Here is a 20,758-nt window from a genome sequence, read left to right on the forward strand (position 1 = left end):
TCAGAATACTGGAATATATATAATGAGTTATCTTGGAAATGGGACCCAAGTCTAAACATGAAATTTATTTATGCTTCATATATACTTATAGATAGTCCTGAAAGTAACTTTATACAACATCTTAAATAATTCTGTGAATGAAACAAAGTTAGAGTACAAGTAACAATCAGAAAACAAAGGTGCCACTATCTCAGCCACCCACGTGGACAATCTGCAGCTGCTTAGCATCACCATCGTTCCTGACTCTGAATTTATATGCTGCTGAGAAGCAACCACCTGGTGATCCACGTCTTTTTGTTAGCATAATGAACAAGTAGGAAATTCACTCAGTGAACTGAAAACAGGAAGGATGCAAGCTTTTGCTTATCACAGCAATTTTACATTACACATGCCTGTTGCATTAGCACATCTCAGCACAGTTATTCTGTCCTTGGCACCCTTAATTCCTGTAGGGGCTGCCTCCTTGTCTGTAGTCAGTGTCTTTCTAGGGCAATAATGCCACAATGGTGATGTTTCATCAGCATTACAGACTTGGTTCTGGTGTCAGATTTTCATCACGGATGACCTTGACATACTCGTCAATAAATTTCTCTGCTGCCTCATAGTAAGCAGATACTTTATCACCACAAATCTTTAAAATTTAAAGCTGTTTCTGTTCCTAAATGTCGGCAACCAGCCTGCTGAATATTCACAGTTTTCTTCAATTTTCAGTTCATTGTGATAGAGTTTTGCTTGTTTTCATGATCAACTTCCCATTAAGTGGCAAGTATTCACTGTGACACTGACATGATCCACTCTTTTAATACACAATTGAGATCTTCACTTTTAGCTTTATGCTGTGTTTTTCTATTTTACATTTATGTGTATTTATTACTTTGAGCATAGAACTTAGCCTTCTGTTTCTTCAGGTCATATATGATGGCCACTTCAACACTATATTCTTCTGTAAGACATTTCACACTTAACACCACCATCCTGTTTCTCTAACAGCTTTACTTTCTGTGCTACAGATCAACATAAATTGTTACTGTTTCTTATCACTGTTGTCTACAGGGGTAGCTGCAGACCTTTCTGACATGTTCAAACATTATCTTTACAGCATAGAGCAGAGAATAAGTAAGAAAAAAAAGCCACAGTGAGTAATGCATGCAGGTCTTGGCCCTGCGCAGGGTATCATGGGGAACATGCTATTGTCACGTATGGCCTGAAACCTGCCGTTTTATTGTCCTTTGTGGGCATACTCATATGGGGAATCTGGACATGTGCAGAAAAGATACACTGAAGCTGAACGGGGCTGGGGGGTCTCTTTTCCTTTGTGAATACTGAACAAACTGTGTGTGTGGTGCACCTAAGTTTTGACTACGACCCCATCACATGAGGTCAGGTGTGGAATTTTCCACTTGTGGTGTCATCTTGGCCCTCAAAAATGTTTGGACACTTCAGATTTCTGATGAGGAATGTTCAGAGTGTGTGTGTGTGTGTGTGTGTGTGTGTAGGAGACTCATTGCTAATAAATGAAACTACAGGAGTAGGAAAGAAACCTGAGGACAGAATACAGAGGTAGAAGACAAGAGGACCTAAGACTGGGCACCTGAAGGAATGCTGACTTCTAATGGCCGAGTAGAAGAAAATAAACTTACAGAGGAAACAGAGAAGAGACCATGAGAGAGGGAGAAAAAACCCTCCAAAGCCAAGGAAAAGAGGGGCTGACAATGCAGAATGCTTCTCAGAGGTCAATTAAGATGAAAAGACTAGAAAACACCATTTGGTGTGGTGGCATAGAGGTCACAAGTGGCCTTAGTGGGAGCTGATTTGGTAGTAGACCGAGGCCAGAAAGAAGAGACTGAGGAATGCAGAAGAGGTACAGAAACGTAGATGTACTGAACACAGGCAACTCTTTCAAGAAGTCTATGAATGAAGAGAAAGAGTTGGTAGCAGCCAGAGGGGATGATAGTGTATCAGTCCGTTCTCACGCTGCCAATGAAGATGTACCCAAGACTGGGTAATTTATAAAGTAAAGAGATTTAACTGATTCACAGTTCAGCATAGCTGAAGAGACCTCAGAAAACCTAACAATCATGGTGGAAGGGGAAGCAAACACGTCCTCTTTACATGGCCGCAAGAAGTGCTGCGCAAAAATGGGGAAAGCCCCTTATAATACCATCAGATCCTGTGAGAACTCACTCACTAACATGAGAACAGCAGAATGGGGGTAACCACCCCCAGGATTCAATTATCTCCCACCAGGTCCCTCCCATGACATGTGGGGATTATGGGAACTATAATTCCAGGTGAAATTTGGGTGGGGACACAGCCAAACCATATCAGATAGATCCTGCAGGATATTTTATTTTTTGTTAAAAGAAAACTCATATGTATGCTTAAAATGCAATAAGCAAACTGAAGGGAATAAAGAGGAATAAACGAATGAAAGAACAAATGAATGAGAATGGCTGATAATGTAAAGTTTCTTGATGAAACCTGAAGAGTGTGTGTTGCCCAGAAATCTTGGTGTGGCTAAGGACAAGTCAGTGCTTAATCTCTCCAGAATTCAGTTTCCTCATCTAGTCATCAAACTGGACAATTTCTAAGATTCCTTCCAGATCTTAAATTCCTTTCAACTATGAACCATTTGGTCTGAGGTCAGTGTGATTAACAGCAGCAGATGGACTTTATGTGATGCACTTAATTTGTAATTTTGCAAGCATTTCTAAACCTCCTTGAAATAATGACTTCTTTGAGATTAATTCAGAGCTTGCTAAGTACCCAAAGACAGACAAATTCCAGGCAGTCTTCAAAGGGGATGGAGGGGACATGACATTGTGAAACAGTAGACAAAGACATTGCTGGTTTCACATGAGACTCTCTATTTTAAGATTTCGAGTAAGCTGAAAGAAGTAAATCCGTAAATGTTTCTAGTGATTCCTAAGGAATGTAGGGACAATAATCATTAATATCACCAATAATTACCCTCTTCAAGTTTTATGAAATTTTCCAATTCTGCTACTGCACAAATAAAACAACTCATTTTTTCTCCTAGTGTTTTCATATGAATATTTTTGAGGTAATGATATACCAATTATTTCATTTTGGGTTACAAATACTACAAACATACGAGACAACCGTGTTCCCAAAAGTGTGTGGTTCACACTTTAGAGGCTGTGGTGTCAATAAAAATGAGAGGCCCTTTTTAACTCTGTTTCAGGACTCCTAGTTCTACATTTTATTTTAGAAACACCCCCTGCCCCCCACCAATCAAAATACACCCCCGTCCTCCACCAACCAACACACAAACACACACACACACAGAGGATGCAATGCACTGTGAAAGCAAGCTCAGGGAAAGAAAGGTTATCATTTTATATGTGACAGGTGGAGAAAACAAACTCTGTCAGGAACATATAATTTTCTGAGATGGTATTCAGTGAGAGGCTGAAGTGAGGTAGGGCAGGTAAAGTTCTTATTTCATTGCCTGATTCAAGCAAAAAGAAACTTGCTTGTGTGTGACATTTTCCTTCTGATTTCAAATACCTTAAAAATATTTATCTATATTAAAATAAGTTATGGTGATGGTACCATTTGGGGAAACTGATAAGAGAACATCTAATTTCCACTAATACATACCAATACTTAAGAACAGATTAAGTAGTATGTTCTAGGGCCTTGGTGACACAGATTTTATTATTTCAAACACGAGAATTATAGTAATTTTTCTCTATATCAAAAATGGTTTTGGGAAGTTAGATAGGAAAAGATGAAGATCTAACATGGTGTCTGTGGTGGGTAAGAAAATTTTATATAAATACTAAACAAATTCAAGCAGGACATACGGCTTGGTGTTAATGGCTGGCTTGCGAATGAATGACAGGCACTCTGCAACAAAGGCAGCAGGCATCAGTATCAAAGCATGCCATCAGATCATCAGTTAGTAGTCCTGAAGAATAAAAATAACATGATACCTTACCAAAGCTACATTGACCTTTCCCCTTCCTTTTCAATGTTTACAATTCAAATATGGATTTACAATTTCCTGCTTTAGATAAATCACTTCAACCTCTGTTTACTCTTAGTAAAGTGAAAATTGGAAACTTAGATTCTGGGACTCTGGAGAAGAAAGAAAACTGATTTTCAATCTTTGCTACTGAAGTTTCCAGCCAAATTATCCATCAGGAATGATTTGCCCAACTGTGTGCACAAGCTGAGTTTGAAGCTTTGTAAAATTTCGAGAGCTTCAGTCCCATTCCCAAAGAAATTTGTAGATGTGTGGGTGGGAGCAGGGAGAGGGGGTGGTAAGTGGGAGCTGATATTTTTCTTAACACTTCATGGGAGAAACAAAACAAGCACAGACAGTCCCCAACTTAAGACAGTTCTACTTACGATTCTTCAACTTTATGATGGTGCAAAAATGATACACATTCAGTACAGTATTCAACAAATTACGTGAAATATTCAGCACTTGATTATAAACTAGGCTTTGTGTGAGATGATTTTGCCCAGTGTTCCCAGCACATTTAAGGTAGGCTAGACTAAGCTGTGATGCGCAATAGGTTAGGTGTATTAAATGCATCTTTAACTTAGGATATTTTCAATTTACAATGGATGTATCAGGACACAGCCTCATTGTAATTCAAGGAACATCTGTATAAGGGATAGGTCTGTCCTTCTAAAGGAAAATGGAGAAAGCATAGGAAATGATTACAGGGCAATTCAAGACAGTGTATAGTCACATGATAAATTCCAAAGTACTGAAGGGAAAGCATTACACTATTGGCCAAGCTATTAGTAACTTTCTTTCTATTCATGCCCAGTAGTCCACATTCTTTGCTACCAACTTCTTATTCACTATTAGTAACCATCTCAAGTATTTATTTCTAGGCTCCTACACACTCCAAAGTGTCAATATCCTATTGTTCCTTCCAAAATAGTTCTTGCACAATGCCTCCCTTCTCTCAGCTACCAAAGTCTTTTACCTTCAACCCCTTTTCCTTACAGCTCGTCTATCAGCCTTCCTTCAAGCTAAACAAAAGCCGCATCATCTTCACCTCTCAGCCCCCGTTCCCATCTACTGAGAGGCCAGCACGGACTCCCATTCATGCAACTGATCTAGGATCTAAGAGCCCTACAGACCTGCCCATGACCCAGTAGCCTTGGTCTCACTGCTCCTACTCCTCCCTCCATCCCCGTTCCAGTCTTGGACATTTCTTCACTACACACTTTGGCTGAAGAGCATCTAAGTCACTTTTTCATTATATGCCATTAAGACAAATACCTTCATTTCAGAATTCAACTTTGGGTACATCCCCCTTTTCAGCAGTCTAAACCAACCTCTGGGAGGAGTTTTGGTTCTGCATAAGCTGAAACAAGCATGCTCCACCCTGTTTCTCCCAATAAACATATTTCTCCCAGTAAATAAATCTCTTCAGCTATAGCCTGAAGAGAATGCATGCAATAGTTATTTCAGGACCTTGGAAAGTAAAGAGTAGCTGATGCACTTCTCTAATAATCAGTGATGTTAAGCTTTTCTTCATATGTTTCTTGACTACATGTATGTCTTCTTTTGAGAAGTGTCTATTCATGTCCTTTGCTCACTTTTTAATGTTTTTTTTTCTTGTAAATTTGCTTAAGCTCCTTGTAGATTCTGGACATTGGACCTTTGTCAGATGAATAGATTACAAAAATTTTCTCCCATTCTGTAGGTTGTTTGTTCTGATTATATTTTCTTTGGCTGTGCAGAAGCTCTTTAGTTTAATTAGATCCCACTTGTCAATTTTTGCTTTTGTTGCAATTGCTTTTGGCAATTTCTTCATAAAATCTTTGCCCATGCCTATGTCCTGAATGGTATTGTCTACATTTTCTTCTAAGGGTTTTATAGTTTGGATTTTACATTTAAGTCTTTAATCCATCTTGAGTTAATTTTTGTATAAGGTGTAAGGAAGGGGTCCAGTTTCAATTTTCTGCACATGGCTACCCAGTTCTCCCAGCCATTATTCCCAGCAAACTAACACAGGAACAGAAAACCAAACACCACAGTTCTCACTTATAAGTGGGAGCTGAACAATGAGAACACATGGACACAGCTAGGGGAACATCACACACTGGGGCCTGTTGGGGGAGGGTGGGGTGGGGAGACCATCAGGAAAAATAGCTAATGCATGCCATTAATACCTAGGAGATGGGTTGATATGTGCAGCAAACCACCACGGCACACGTTTACATATGTAACAAACCTGCACATCTTGCATAGGTATCCCAGAACTTAAAAAAAAAAAACAGTAGCAGGTGGATTGAGGAAAATGGAGACTGGAAGCACCACTGAACTAACAGTGAATTTACCATTTTTTGCCTGCAGTGCTTCCCAGCTTGGTGGAGGAAGAAAGCCAAAAGTGGACATCAGTGCAAACGAGAGAACTCCAGGAGAAGCCCCCTAGTTCAGGTTGGAGGAGGGAGAGTCCCTTAGCAGCAACAGTGGACCCATGAGGAAGGGGAATCTTTCTTTCCCATCAGAGGAGTTGTAGTCCCCCAAGAGGGTGGGGCAGATCCCTGTTGCTTTTTTCTTTCCCTGTACTCTCACTTCTTGGTTGTGGACATGCAGACAGGCACAGGAAGTACATGAAAGAGTAGAATAAATAAAGCTCAAGATTTTCAGGGAAGGCAAGACCCGAGGGAAGCAGTAAGTGCAAGAGAGATGGTGAAGAGGGAAATGTGCAAGAAAGCAACCTCACAGAGTTGTTTATTAACTCCTGGGCTCACCCCTACATGTGTACACGTGGATCTGATCCTCAATAGCAGGCTAAGACTTTGAGAACTGAACTAAGCGACAGACCACTGCACAGGCCCAAGCCTGGCCAATGGGTAGCACACCCACTGCTATTGGAGGAGCACTGCGAAGGATCTGAACACTGAAGCAGCAGTGGAATGGCAGACACGATCTACACAGGCTGACTGCAACTTACGGACTGCATCCAACTAGGTAAACTGTCTGCTGAAACAAAGAGTATAAACATTTCCCATAAGATTTAAACAAGACCCGGGATGTCATAATATCCAAAACATCTATGACACAATCTAATATTACTCTTCAGCACAGAAAGAACCAGGAAAATCCCAATGTGCATTGCAAAAAACAATCAACAAATGTTTATATTGAGATACCAAAAAGCTCCAATAAATGTTTCAATACTCCCGAAATAAGTGGAAAAAAAAATTTCAACAAAGAAAAGATAAAGAATCCAACATTACAACTGAAAAACACAATATTCAAAGTAAAAAACTCATTGGTGGGCTCAAAGGCAGAATGGAGATGACAGAAAAAGTCAGTGAATTTGAACACAGGTCAACTGAAATGATCCAATCTGAAAAGCAAAGAAAAAAGAATTTATCAAAAAATAAAAATAGGTAAACAGAGCCTCAAGGAACTGTGAGACAATACTAAAATATCTAACTTTCATGTAATTATAGTCCCAGAAGGAGAGAGAAAAGAGTATAGTGCAGGAAAAAAACTCAAAAATTAGCAAACAATGGCAGAAAACTTCCCAAATCCAGAGGAAGACAAAAGCCTATGAATTAGAGAAGCTTGGCAAAACCCAAACAGGTTAACCCCAAGAAATCCATGCCAAGGCATATTGTAAAGCCAATGTATTGAATGTAAAGCTGAAAATGAAGTTTTAAAAGGAGAAGAGAGATCAAGAAAAATAGATGTGATGAGTGAAAAAAAGAGAAAAAAGGGTTAAACAGATTGACAAACATATGTCTCATGTGCAGAAGTCTGGTGCACCAAGAAACTAACTCCAGTATAACTACCTCTGGCCACTTGCTCTCATATTCACACACGTGAGAAATCAAATTCCAAGCCATCAAACTGACTGAGCAGACCCCCTCTTGGCCATGGGGACCCCAGAGGAACCTTGGAAATCAAGTTCCTGGACATGACAGGATGGGAGGTAGGACATGCTTTCTTATACTCCCTCCTTTGCTAACTGTCACGGTTTTCATTCCTCAGGGTTCAACAGAAACCAGCCCATTGGAAAGACTTGCTTCACCTCTGATTTCAACCAACTGTGACTGCCCCTACCTTCTGTGGTTTCCACACAAAGGACCAGCATTGCCTACTGATAAGGAACCATCGACCGTGGAGTGGTTCTGGCCAATCTATGGGGTGCACAGTGAATGTTTCCATGTCCCCTGCTTCACCTTTTGACATCAGAGGGCCAAAAACTCTACCCTTGCATCATGCTAACCCTGCCAGTTTTTGTTAATGCAACCCATGAATAGGCATAAGCTCAATTGTGCATGCTCATGTTTCTCCTCTCATACATATTCATGACTCCTCCTATAGCTTATTAAATATGCACATTCAGCCACTCAGTTCAGCATAAATTCCTGTTCCCTCTTCCCCTCCCTCAATGTGTCTGCTTCTGGCTTCTGGCTGGAGGCTACACTTCCCAGCCTGTCAGAATGGCCACCCTGCAGGCCTTATAAAAAATAAAGCTCTCCTTTCCAAATTTACAAACCTTGTCATTCTTCAGTTGACACATGCATCAGAATCACAGACAAAAAAAACCCGATTGCAGGGCCTCATCCCCAGATCTTCTGGTTCAGTAGGTCTAGGATGGGTCCTGGGAATGTGCATTTCTAACAAGTTCTCAGGTAATGCTGATGTTGATGACATACTTTGAGGACCACTAGCTTTAGGTATAGTCTTTTAAGAAGAGTTAGGTCTTTGACATTAAAAAACAGCTGTTGAATCAGCCCACATACAAGTGATAGATGTCATATTTGCACGTCTCTGAGGAAGACATATGATGAACGCTTAGGGTCAAGTGCAGGTGAGTCAGTGGAGGAACAGACACTGATACCTGCTGACAGATAAAAGGTCTCCTCTGTTAACTGGATACCTTGGCTAAACCACTGGGAGATCTATTTCTCTTTCTAGTTCCACCAAAATTCTTCTTTAATTTGTCAGTGAACAACTCACAGCAGCCCTCCAGCAGATGAAAATTTTATCAAAGTCTCCTCAGCACCACTCTGCAGACAATCATCTGTTCCCTCTGAGTACTTGAATAGATGAAAATATATTTTGGCACTCAAGCATAACACATTCAAATGTGCCCAAGTATAAATTTCCCAGATGCCAATTCTGTAGCACTTCTAAAAGAAGAGATGAACAGTCAATGGATCTGACAAACAAGTAAGACCAAAGGAGTCCACTTATGTGAATGGAAAAATTAATTGCATTTAACAACTATCAGCTTTAAAATAACATATTACAGTCAAAAGAAAAAAATAATAATTAAAATAAGAGAGAAGAGTTCCTAGCAATTATAGGACAAAAGCTGAAATACTGTTTCAATTGCAACGCATCTGACTATTGTATCATTTCATATTAAGTATATAAAACAGAAAAAAGAAAAAAAATCTAGGGTCTAAGCCACTACCAAGAAGAGCTCAAGTTCTGTGGACTAGTATCATGATCAAATTCACATTTTCTTCTTGGTAAAATTCACACTTTCTTGAAGAACTGGCTCCTCTTTCTTTGGAATCCTATGGAATCACAGTATGGAATGAGGAGAACTAAGCTTTGGAGAACACACTAATTGAAGAGCATGTTAGATATAATGTTACATATCCCATCACTATTTCTGGAAGAACTGAAAAAAGAGGAGAAAAACTTTACGCAATACACATTATATATGTCATCACAATTAATACTCACAATAATAGCAAAGGCTTTTCATTTGAGTGAAGACACTAACAGATGAAAACATTTCCTATAATTTAAGGTGGGGAAACAGTTTATGCAATCTGACATAAGTGAGGCAGTAACTAATACAGAAAAAGAATTTGCCCTCAATGGTGACAATCTGCTAAATTTAGATAAATCTCCTATTAGTTGGCATTCACACACGTATGGTAAGTAATTTAGATAAGGAAGTGATAATTACTACCAGTTGTTTTTAATGGGACAGCCTAAATAATACATTTCCAAATGAACAGAAATTTACTAAAAAAAAAGAGACATCTGAATACCAAATATCAGCAATAAACTGGAAAGGGGTAGTGGAAAGGTAGGAAGCTGCTGGTAGTGTACAGTGAACCAGGAATCCAGTCAACTGTGGAATTAATATGGCTAGGAGTCATTGTGACTTGAGTTACCATGCAGCTGCAGTCTCTCTTCTTGACATCGTTTACTTCTATAAAAGGAAAATGCTGCTTGGGTCTGCCTCAAAAGGTTTTTATTTTATTTTATTTTATTTTTTATTTTTTCATCTGATCAATGGGCCAAACACCAGTGAGGTCCATTCTGAGGACCAAGAAACAATGGATCAGAAAGGGTCCTAGGCCAACAACCACTCCAATTAAGCAGAAACTGGGATAAGGACAGCAAACGTGGGAAACCAGGATTACCTGGACTTAATGATCTGAGGGCTGCAGGTGTGACCTAACCCGGCTTAGAGGGCTAACGAGATGAAATAGCGCACACATTAAGTTATAATTATTTAAGTTTCAGAGAAATAATGCATGAATTCGAGCACAAATGATAATGAATGGTCTGCTGTAATTATTTTTGGACAGGGGTCACTGGTGAGGGCTAGGGGATGAAGGGCTGATCCAATATGGTAAGTATATAGCTACCTAAGACCCATTTCCAAGAGACTTGGCTGCTATCTGTTAATTCAAATCTGACTTTGTAGAAATTAACTAAGTGAAGGCAGGACTATGCAGAAATGCGCTAAAAAATTTACTGAAAAACTGTTTTATTTTATATTTAATGCTGTTTCCCATTTATTACGTTTTAACGAAGTTCATATGCTTTTTTTCCTTTAGCTTTTTGTTTTCTTACAGATATAGTTGAAAATCCTTTTGTAGCTCCACCTGATATAACCCTCTCCTTCTTCTCCAGTGGGTAAGCACTATTCTGATATAAGAACGTATCTATCTCATTCATGTCTTTTATTTTTACTACATATTTTCATAACCAGAAACGCTATATCACATCATTTTGTGTTTTAAAAACATGTTCCAGTCCTCATTTTAATAATCCACAAACATCACGAAAGGTTAAGTAAAGAATTCTAATCCTTAATTTCTGAAGGACTATAGACTTTTTTTCTTTAATGAGATCTTTCAGTCTTAACGTATGTGTAATTAAAAGTTACCATCTTGCTTCTTTTGTACATGCCTTGAAACAAAGTCATCTCGTATTTTATTGCCCTAAGACGTGCTAATGACATTTACATTCACTGCACAGCGTTCTAACACCTTCAAACATAGTATTTTTATGTTAATTTCATTAACAGTGATACTGAGAAAGCTGTTCAGTAGCACAGCAGAATGCCAGAGGAACTCAAGCCCATCAGATCTGAAGATCGTGGCACCCTGCTAATAAAACAATTAAGAGCATCCCGCAGGGAAAGACAATTCTGACAATTAACCTTCAATGCCAATTAGTACCAGTACTTTCTGAGGAAAAGTCATATTTTCAAATGAAGATAAAAACTTTAGTTCCTAACCTGAATCATTAACCAGAATAGGCATATTATTTAAATGAACTCTCAGTTTAGGTAAAAGTTCAAGATCAAAAACCACTTAATAAAAATACTACGTGGGAGATACATTATTTATTTACCATGCCTCAATTCACAAGACAATTAGAGAAGTAATCATAGCTATATAAACAATTTCTTCTAACTAAATAAATAAGCAAATAAGCTTTATTGAAGGCAGTGGGGAAGGTAGAAGGATAACCCCAAAATTAAATTTTAAGTTCTAGACAGTGTCCGTGTGTGTGCTCTAAAAGTTCCTTTTTCTTTTTGGTGTCTGGAATTCAGTACTGATTTTCTCACAGAAATAGCATTACATGCTAGCTTCTCAGCAAATCCACAAGAGACTATTTTATACATAACACAGCAGGAACATTGCTGGTCAATATCATCTACTCAGCATCAAGTGGCCAGGGCTGTAGGTGGTGGGAGCTCCAGGAGCTCCAGAGAAGAGTGGCTGTGGCAGAGAACTATTCCAAAATAGTTCAAAAGTGGGGGGCAACAAAGCCAGGTGGATCCAGCAGCCAGTATGGATGTTTGGGGGCTATTTGTGATTTAAGAACTACTTATACTAAAGAATTCCCCCAAAGTAATCTCAGTTCTATATAACTATAATATGTTTGGAATTTGTATACATAAATCAACATAGTTCAACAAATGTATACATTAAAAACTTTAAATGTTTTACTAATAGATGACAATTCAAACACAAGAGGGATATTCCATCAGCAGAAGTCCCAAGATGGAAATATATTTTTCCAAATGAAAACAAATCAAATGAAATTAGAATCTAACTCCTCAAATTATATTTTAGCACAACAAAACTATCCCACAATTTCTTTAAAAAGTTAATAAGCACACATAGTAGAAAGACACTCCAATGAAAATAGAGATTAAAATATATTATAAAACAATAAACATCAAAACTGTGTGATACCAGTTCAAAAATGAAAACACAGAGTACTGGAACAGGAGGGCCAAGAAATAGACATAATGCTGTATGTGTTTTCATTTTAGGTAAAGTGAGTTTCTTCAAAAGGGAGATGTCTATAAGCAGGGAAAGGTTATAATAAATGGCATACCAATATGGGGAAGAAAAAAGTTGGAGCTACGCTTTATAAACCAATGAACCCCAGGTGTATTAAACAAATATTTCAAAAAAAATCCTGAAAAATAAAATAATTAAATCACAGGGAAAATAAAAACAAGCGTTGACTAGTTTTGTGGCAGAGTTTAAAATTACCAAAGAAAACACAAACAACAACAGATTCAAGCACATGAAAAGTTGATTTTAAAAGTAACAAAATTACATTTAAATAGAAAACACTACAAGAGTGACAAAATAACTAAAATCAAACATGAGAAAGCGGTTACAAGGAGTTATAATGTTTTATGGAGTGTACACTCAATCAGGGGAAAACACACGTTTTACTTCCCACGATTCTGAGAGGCAATAGTGACCTTGTTCTACTCATGTATTAATAATTTTGAAAACCAGTACAAGCCTCTTGTAAAAATCCTGTAACAATAAACAAAGTGATTATAACAAGGTTACTTCCTTCTGACCTAACTGAAGGAGATACAGCCAGTAAGTACATGGAGCTCTACTGTGTACATTCCTCTCTCCCTGGGAAAAGGAGACAGTCTGTCATCATAACCCTGTACCAGTCTGTACCAGACTCTGCTGCCTGAAGGAACAGCAGCAGGACCTCTGTCTGAGGTTCCCACAGAGAACAGACAGGTGATGTGACTATAGTCTAGACTCCATGTACAGGATTCACTGAAGGGGTTGTCAGTAAATCGTGTTTTAACTGTGTATCTTCCCATTACTCCTGCTGTCAGCACTACAGCCTATGAGTTCCCAAGCATGGACTGCCTCTGAAGAGCCCTACATGGTGACCTCTCATCTGCCAGACAATTATGGTCACTTTCTGGACTGAAGGCAGATATAGCCTCCCACCACGACTAATCTTGCTGCCTGGAAATAACCTGCCACTCCATTCTACATTGCCAGAGCCCTTGTCCCACTGCAAAAAAGCAGGAAATGCTGCATTGGTAATAATCACTGAGGGATCACTGAGTGCTCACTGCTTTGGGCTGGTCATCTACAACTGCTGACCTCTGATCTTCCTGGCCAGCTCCAGAGTACTCACATATTTCCCCTGCTCAACTTACCTTTATAAAGTTGAAAAAACCGATGGAGAGATGAATGGGTGGGTGGATGGATGTGGATGTGTACCCAGGTTGGCGCTCCATCAGCTGCTGTTAGAGCATCTTTGATGGACATTATGCACCTCCTCCAAAAGCATAATGTCCTTGGTCCACGCTATGTCTCCTTCATTTCTGAGGTACCTCCCTGCAACTGACTTCTGCTTACAAACTTGGCTAACCCAAAATAAACTATATGCTTTCCAGTCCCCATCTCTCCAATTCCTATGTCATAACAGACTCAATTATATAGTGCGCAACCATTAAAAACCGTAATTATAAAGACTATGTATAACATACGACATACAAAAAGGGGCCTAAACATGCCAATGTCTTTCTTTCCCTCATTCTTACACAGTTCATCCCAAAAACTATTAGGCAGGCAAGAGCAAAGTAGGCATCAGCACGAGAGTGGAGGCAAATGGCATGGGCTGAGAAAAGCTTCTGCACTATGGAAGGGTGAGGGCCATGACAGCCAAGCATAGCCATGCTCGTGGTCTGAGCAAGGAGGGTTCCAGTCTGAGGAGGAGGGCAGAATAACAGTATATGGTTTACATAATGGAAGCCAGGTTCATCACTGTCAGAAAAAGGAGCTAGGAATAAGTGAGAAAACTACAATTAACCCTATGGTATTGGGTTGGGATTAGAAGCATTGGTGTATTGGTATAAACTCCTCGTTAGCAATATAGATACTGAAATACAGATATTTCAAACTACCAATATAAATAGATGTAGAAGTACAGTTGTAAAAGTTGTACACAAACACAAACACACACACATTTTCCTAGCTCTGTTCACAGAAAGGATATGGAAGCAGTGACACTCCAGTAGCAATGAACACACCTGGTTGCTAAATACCATTCTGTACTAAAAGGAACCAGGGCTCCTTGGGGAATTGGTTAGCTTGAGGAAAGTACAAGATGAGTCTGGAATATCTTGTGTCAGAAAGTAATGAAGTGCTTACAGAACAATGAGGACAAGTGAAAGGACACGAGAGCCAGCTTGAAGAAACTCACAGTGGCCAAATCTAGGACAACTTGATATTGAAATAAATAATGACAAAAAACAGACCAAAACCTAGTAAATAAAATTGCAAGCTGTGTGACCCTTTGAATAAATAAATGGCAAGAAGAGAAAGTTCTTTCAATGAAAATCCAACTAATAAGTGTAGAAAGAATGACGAATTTTTTTTAAAATCACCATTTGGCAACAACCATCAGAATAATAATTAATTCAGCCAAAAACAAAAAGAATGTATTCTAAAACCAGTGGGTGAAAGTGGTAATATTCCATAATGGAATGGAAAATTTACAATATCAAAGTACCTTCAATCTCAAAGTACTTTCCCACATACTTACTAATAACAAAGAAGAAAAGAGTAACTCCCCACTGGGGAGGCCTGGCAGCTGCACCTTAGTTGAGTGATCAAAGTGAACATCGTCAGTCATGGGACAAATGGAAACCGTATAATGAGATATGAGAAAAACAGCATCATTTCTCTGATAGTCCTGCCAAAGATGCGTATTAGTCTAATCATAAGGGGACATAGTCCATTCTCACACTTCTATAAAGAACTACTTGAGACTGTGTAATTTATGGAGAAAAGAGGTTTAATTGACTTCCAGTTCCACAGGCTTACCAGGAAGCATGACTGGGAGGCCTCAGGAAACTTACATTCATGGCAGAAGGCAAAGGGGAAGCAAGGCATGTCTTCTCATGGCAACAGGAGAGGGGGTCGGGGGGAAGTGCCACACACTTTTAAATCATCAGATCTCACAAGAACTCACTCACTATCAAGAGAACAGCACGGGGGAAATCCACCCCCATGATCCAATCACCTCCCACAAGGTCCCTCCTCCAATATTTGGAATTACAATTCAACATGAGATCTGGGTGGGGACACAGGGCCAAAACATATCAACAGATGAATCCTACATTTATGTAGAGGGACATTCTACAACATCTCTGACCTACTGTTTTCAAACCTGCCAAAGTCATAAAGGTCCCTCCTCTGATATTGGGAATTACAATTCAACATGAGATTTGGGTGGGGACACAGAGTCAAACCATATCGACAGGTGAATCCTACACTTATGTAGAGGGACATTCTACAACATCTCTGACCTACTGTTTTCAAAACTGCCAAAGTCATCAAAGTCTAGGAAAGGTCAAGGAAAAGTTCAGGACTGAAAGAGAATAGAGAGAGGTAACAACCAAATGCCATACAGGAAATAGGACTAAATATGGGACCCACAAGGAACACTGTTGGGACAAATGGCACGACTTGAATGAGGTCTGAGGATCCGATGGTTGAAATGTACCAGTGTTAGTGTCCTAATGTAGATGCCAGTGTTTAAAAGAAATATACAATGAAGTATTTATGGACGGCAGGACACTATTTACTTTCCAATAATTTTGAAATTAAAAAGTTCTTGGTACTATTCTTGCCACTTTTCTATGATACTCAAGTTATTTTCAAAACAAAAAATAGACATGATACCAAATCCTCTATGTATGTTACAATTATAACTATTAAGATGAATATAAATAATAGAAATAAAATTATTAAAAGAAACCATTGTGTTAAAGTTTTGCATTTGAGGGGTACTTTTTAACTTAAAAAATTCCTTTAATGTCTTATTTCCATAAGAACAACTTTTCAGATAATTGTTCACATTTAATTAAACAAGACAATGGGTATTATAAAAAAGTCCTCCAGCCAAACAGAAGAGGAACAGCCTATTGAAGCAAACAGTCTCACCCTTTTTATACCTAATCAGCAATTAATTCTAAGATGCACATGTTCTCCCATTGCCTAGCTAACTTGTTTTCTCACAACAATATATACAAAGATCTCTGAAAATTGAAACGAGATACCTTGATTTAGATGTGTGGCCTCCATGATCTGAACACCATTCACAGAGCACTGGGACCCACTCAAGGGTATCAGAGTCACTGTCCCCCCGATATTTTCAAAGATGCAATGCTCACTCTCCAGGTCAAGGCCATGAAGAACTAAAGTGGAAAAACAAAGTAGAAAGAATTTTTCCCCCTTTTGTATCTACTGCAATAATTCCCAGCAATTTATCTATCAATTTATTTATTTTTCTTTTGAATACTCTTCCTTTTCCACATAAGTATCATGAAGTGAACATTTATGTTTAGTGAGAAAACCGAACTTCAGGAGCTCATGACATTCACTGATAGGACTGGAAGATCCTTAGAATGTTCTTCAAGGGATCTGGACATTACCTGTGTAAGAAAATCAGTTCTGGGATGTTAACGCATTTCATCTTTGGGGAGAAAACAGTTGAGTAACTTGTTTTAACTGAATACCATGGAGTTGCCCTGTTTGATACTGAAAAAATTTCCTCCATCAGCCACCCAGAGGCCACAGAAAATAGAAGCAAAAGTGCTTCATGGGTCAAGGACTTACTGAGACCTCTGCACTAACAGGTACTGCACTCCATGAGCAGAAACCCAAGGTGAACTTGGCATGACATGAATCTTGAAAAGCCCAAGAGGTCTTCAGAAGCCATACTGAGATGCCTGTTGCTTGAGCCTGTGTCAATTCTGAGACCTCTCAGGGTATGCAGCTGCTGAAGTTTATCTATTCATGTATAACTCTCCTGGATTCTTGTTTGAAGAATGGTCAAACACACATATGAACATCTGTCAAATAAGCCTACATGATTTCAGGCACAGATCTTGGCTAGCGTCTTGGGAGTACAAGCCAACTAGTTTCTATTGGATCCACAAAATTGTACTACTGATCTGTGATCACAGAAAACGTGTGTTCTTATCACTTATCATCATTTTTAGTTACGCCAAATATCAAACACGTAATTTAACAATTAGAAGAAGAGGCCTGATGCCTAATTCTACTCAAAAATAGGTGAATCTGGGGACTTCTAGAAAACGGTTTTTATCTCTCTCAGTCTCACAATAAATAGTAAATATTAGGTTGGCGCAAAAGGAACTGTGGTTTTTGCCATTACTGTTGCACCAACCTAATACATGTAGGAGCATGCTAGGATTGGCTTAATAGCTTATACTTGGCGAGAAAGCAGGTTCATTGCCAGCAATTCTAAAAGCAGTTGAGACAATATAATTCTTCCCCTGCCAATCCCTACCTTGCCACACACATATACACACCCACCACCACCACCACCACCAGTTGCCTAAGTTATCCTCCTAAAGCCTGGAAGGACCTGATCTGTGTAGGCTAAGTCACTGATTATCTGTGAGTCCTACGAAGACTTTCAGGAAACCCAAAAAGCCATGCTTCCACATGTGTGTATGCTGCGTTTTCTCCGACTTTCTGTTGTCCTCTTTGTGAAGCCAAGTGTCTACAACCCTCCTCTTCAAAAGACCTATATCTTTTATCTGTGTCTGTTGGTATATTTCCATCAATCATTGTTCCATTGTAAGACAATGTAGAGTGCTTTAAGTAACTGTGTTCCTCAAAGACCTGACAAGGTATGGAATGAAAGGGTTTATTGGCCCATTGTATTCACCAAATTAGTTGTTCTGCATTATTCATTTGAGTTGTATTCTAAATTACAGAAATATATGTATGTGTGTGTGTATATGTGTGTGTGTATATATACACACACACACACACACACATACATACATACTGACCAACACTGTACTTGAAAAATAATTTAATTTTCTATAATTACTTCAATGTCAGTCATTCAAAAAGGTTCTTCCTTGAACACAACCTTAAAAAAATCATTGGGAAGAGATCACTGACAAATATGCTCACCAATATCTTGCTCCGTGGAAGCATCTTCTCTACCAACATAGGTCTGACCTTCCTGGGAAGAAAAGCCAAGCAAAATGTATTAGTAAGAAGAGAAGGAATAGCTTGTTTCTTCATGTTTCATTTAAACCCAAACAACACAGTGACCAATGGGATGAACAACATCCCGGCAGGCCACAACTTCAGTGGAACGAGAGCTCCCCACGGTGCTGTAAAAAAGCTCCAGTTGTCTGGAAAGGTTTAATGTACAGCAATGGTGAGGCCCTGCTTTGGCAGCGTCAACACTTTGCTCATGACAGGAATATCACTGATGTTCCTGATCCTTTCTGGGGAGGTTCTCCAATGGCCAAGATATTCTTTGCGTCTAAAGATATAGTTTATGCAAGTTTGCAAAACACAAATGCAGTAGCTTTCTCATTGTAAGTTATGGGTCAGAGAGAGGGCACTAAGGTCAAGGTCACAGAGCCACCCATTAATACTGATGTGGAATTCTGTACTCCCAAGATGAACTGCCTGCTTGGAACCAAGCCCAATAATGCATGTGAGAAGCACAATTTCATAATTACCACCAGGGACCAGTAAACTGTACATACAACAAAATGCCCCCAGCTGTTTGCAACTTCTCTCCTTCAGTCTCTGTGCCTTTTTGTTCCTTACCTTCCTCTTACTAATCCCACAGAATAGAAGGCAAACCAATGACTCATCATTTAACTTTAAATAACAAGGGAACTTTAAATACCAAAGAATCCCAATGAGCTGCTGAAAATCCCCAAAGGGCTCAAGGATTTGTCGCATATTCTTTAATCTAATTTAGTTGTGTTCATGACCATAGAATATTATAATAAACCCAGTTAGTGTCTAATGGAGAAACTGGAAACAAAATTAGAATGTTCCACTTAATCAGTTTCTACCTTTAAATGATACAAGATGATTCCAGTACTCAAAAGGTCATCATCGATGCCAATTAAATGAGGCAGTTCAGAATCCAAAACAACTCCAATCCCTTCTTTCCTGAGGGCTAGAGTTTGTTCCTGAAATTAAGAGGGAAAGAAAAAGAAAAGGTTACTTTGGGAAAAGAGAACTTCATATTAGGTGTTCTTCAGATTGTCAGAATGGGCAACATTTTATTTCTCATCTAAAAAACTGCAAGAAAAATGGACCTTAAACTTTGTGTTGAAATCCTGGCAGGTAGTAAGCAAAGTGAACTTGGAACATATGAAAAGCGCAATATAAAATAAATTAAACTCATTGCCTGATATACAACCTCTTCAAAGCAAATCTTCCTTCAGAAAGGTTCTAGGAACATCCAAACTACAAAGTAAACTTTCTCACTCTTCAGAGCCTTTATGTCATTTAATATCAAGATGTCGCCTTAGTTGATGGTTTTCTCTCCACTTACCATGGCTGAACTGTGCATGGTCCTAAGAAGCCTTCCTGTGCATTAGTTACCCTGCACCAGAAGAACCTGGCCCTCTGCCTCCTGTGCCATCAACTTCTCCTATCCACTGGATCATTCCCTGCTCTATATTAATATGAATCTGCTGTTCACCTCCCATCCCCAACCCCCACCACGTCTTTCGGCCATGCCTCTCCTTCTAGCTACCATCAATTTCTCTGTGCTTTTTAGAGAAAACTACCTCCAAAAATTTCCCTATACCTACAGTTCTTCAGTTCCTTCCCTCTCACTCTCTCTTGAACTTGCTCTATGAAGGCTATTGTCTTTGGGACTCTTCTTTACCAACACTGACTCTCTCGATGGTCTCCTTCTGTCTCTTGACTTTACCTGCCATCAATATGCTGATGACTCTCAAATTGCATCTTCAGGACAGATGTCTCCCTTAAGTCCCATACTCATATACATACCGTATATATGAGTATACCATATATATGTGTGTGTGTGTGTTTCTGTGTGTGTGTGTGTGTATACCAACCCAACTCAGTTTATCTATGGAGACGTCAAACAGGCAGCACAAATTTAACACATTTAAAAACAAAACAAAACAAAACAAAAACCTTGATTCTCTCTGCCTCCCAAACCTGCAGACCATCCTATCTCAGTAAATACCAACCTTTCCTGTTTGGCCTAAATACCATGCTTATACTTTGTCCCTTTCTTTCTCTAAACTTTACATATGTAGTGTAAACTCTACGTTCAAAATATGCCCAGAACCTGGTAACATCAAACCATCTGCAGCACGTGCCTCTGGCCCAAACCATTGTCTTTCACCTGGGTTACTGCAAT

General features: G+C 39.1%; 1 protein-coding gene across 4 annotated transcripts in view; it reads right to left on the reverse strand.

Moving 5' to 3' along the window:
- KIF16B (kinesin family member 16B) overlaps positions 1-20,758 on the reverse strand; it is a 325,669-nt gene that overhangs the window by 144,650 nt on the left and 160,261 nt on the right. For all 4 annotated transcript variants that reach the window (XM_011962694.1, XM_011962686.1, XM_011962678.1 and 1 more), the window contains exons 13-15: positions 19,428-19,547; positions 18,520-18,571; positions 16,626-16,763 (exon numbers count right to left, since the gene is read on the reverse strand). In XM_011962694.1, the coding sequence (XP_011818084.1) occupies positions 16,626-16,763; positions 18,520-18,571; positions 19,428-19,547 (310 nt within the window). The remainder of the gene's footprint in view (positions 1-16,625; positions 16,764-18,519; positions 18,572-19,427; positions 19,548-20,758) is intronic.

Source organism: Colobus angolensis, unplaced genomic scaffold (genome assembly GCF_000951035.1).
Source record: "Colobus angolensis palliatus isolate OR3802 unplaced genomic scaffold, Cang.pa_1.0 Scaffold117, whole genome shotgun sequence".
Classification (NCBI taxonomy): domain Eukaryota; kingdom Metazoa; phylum Chordata; class Mammalia; order Primates; family Cercopithecidae; genus Colobus; species Colobus angolensis.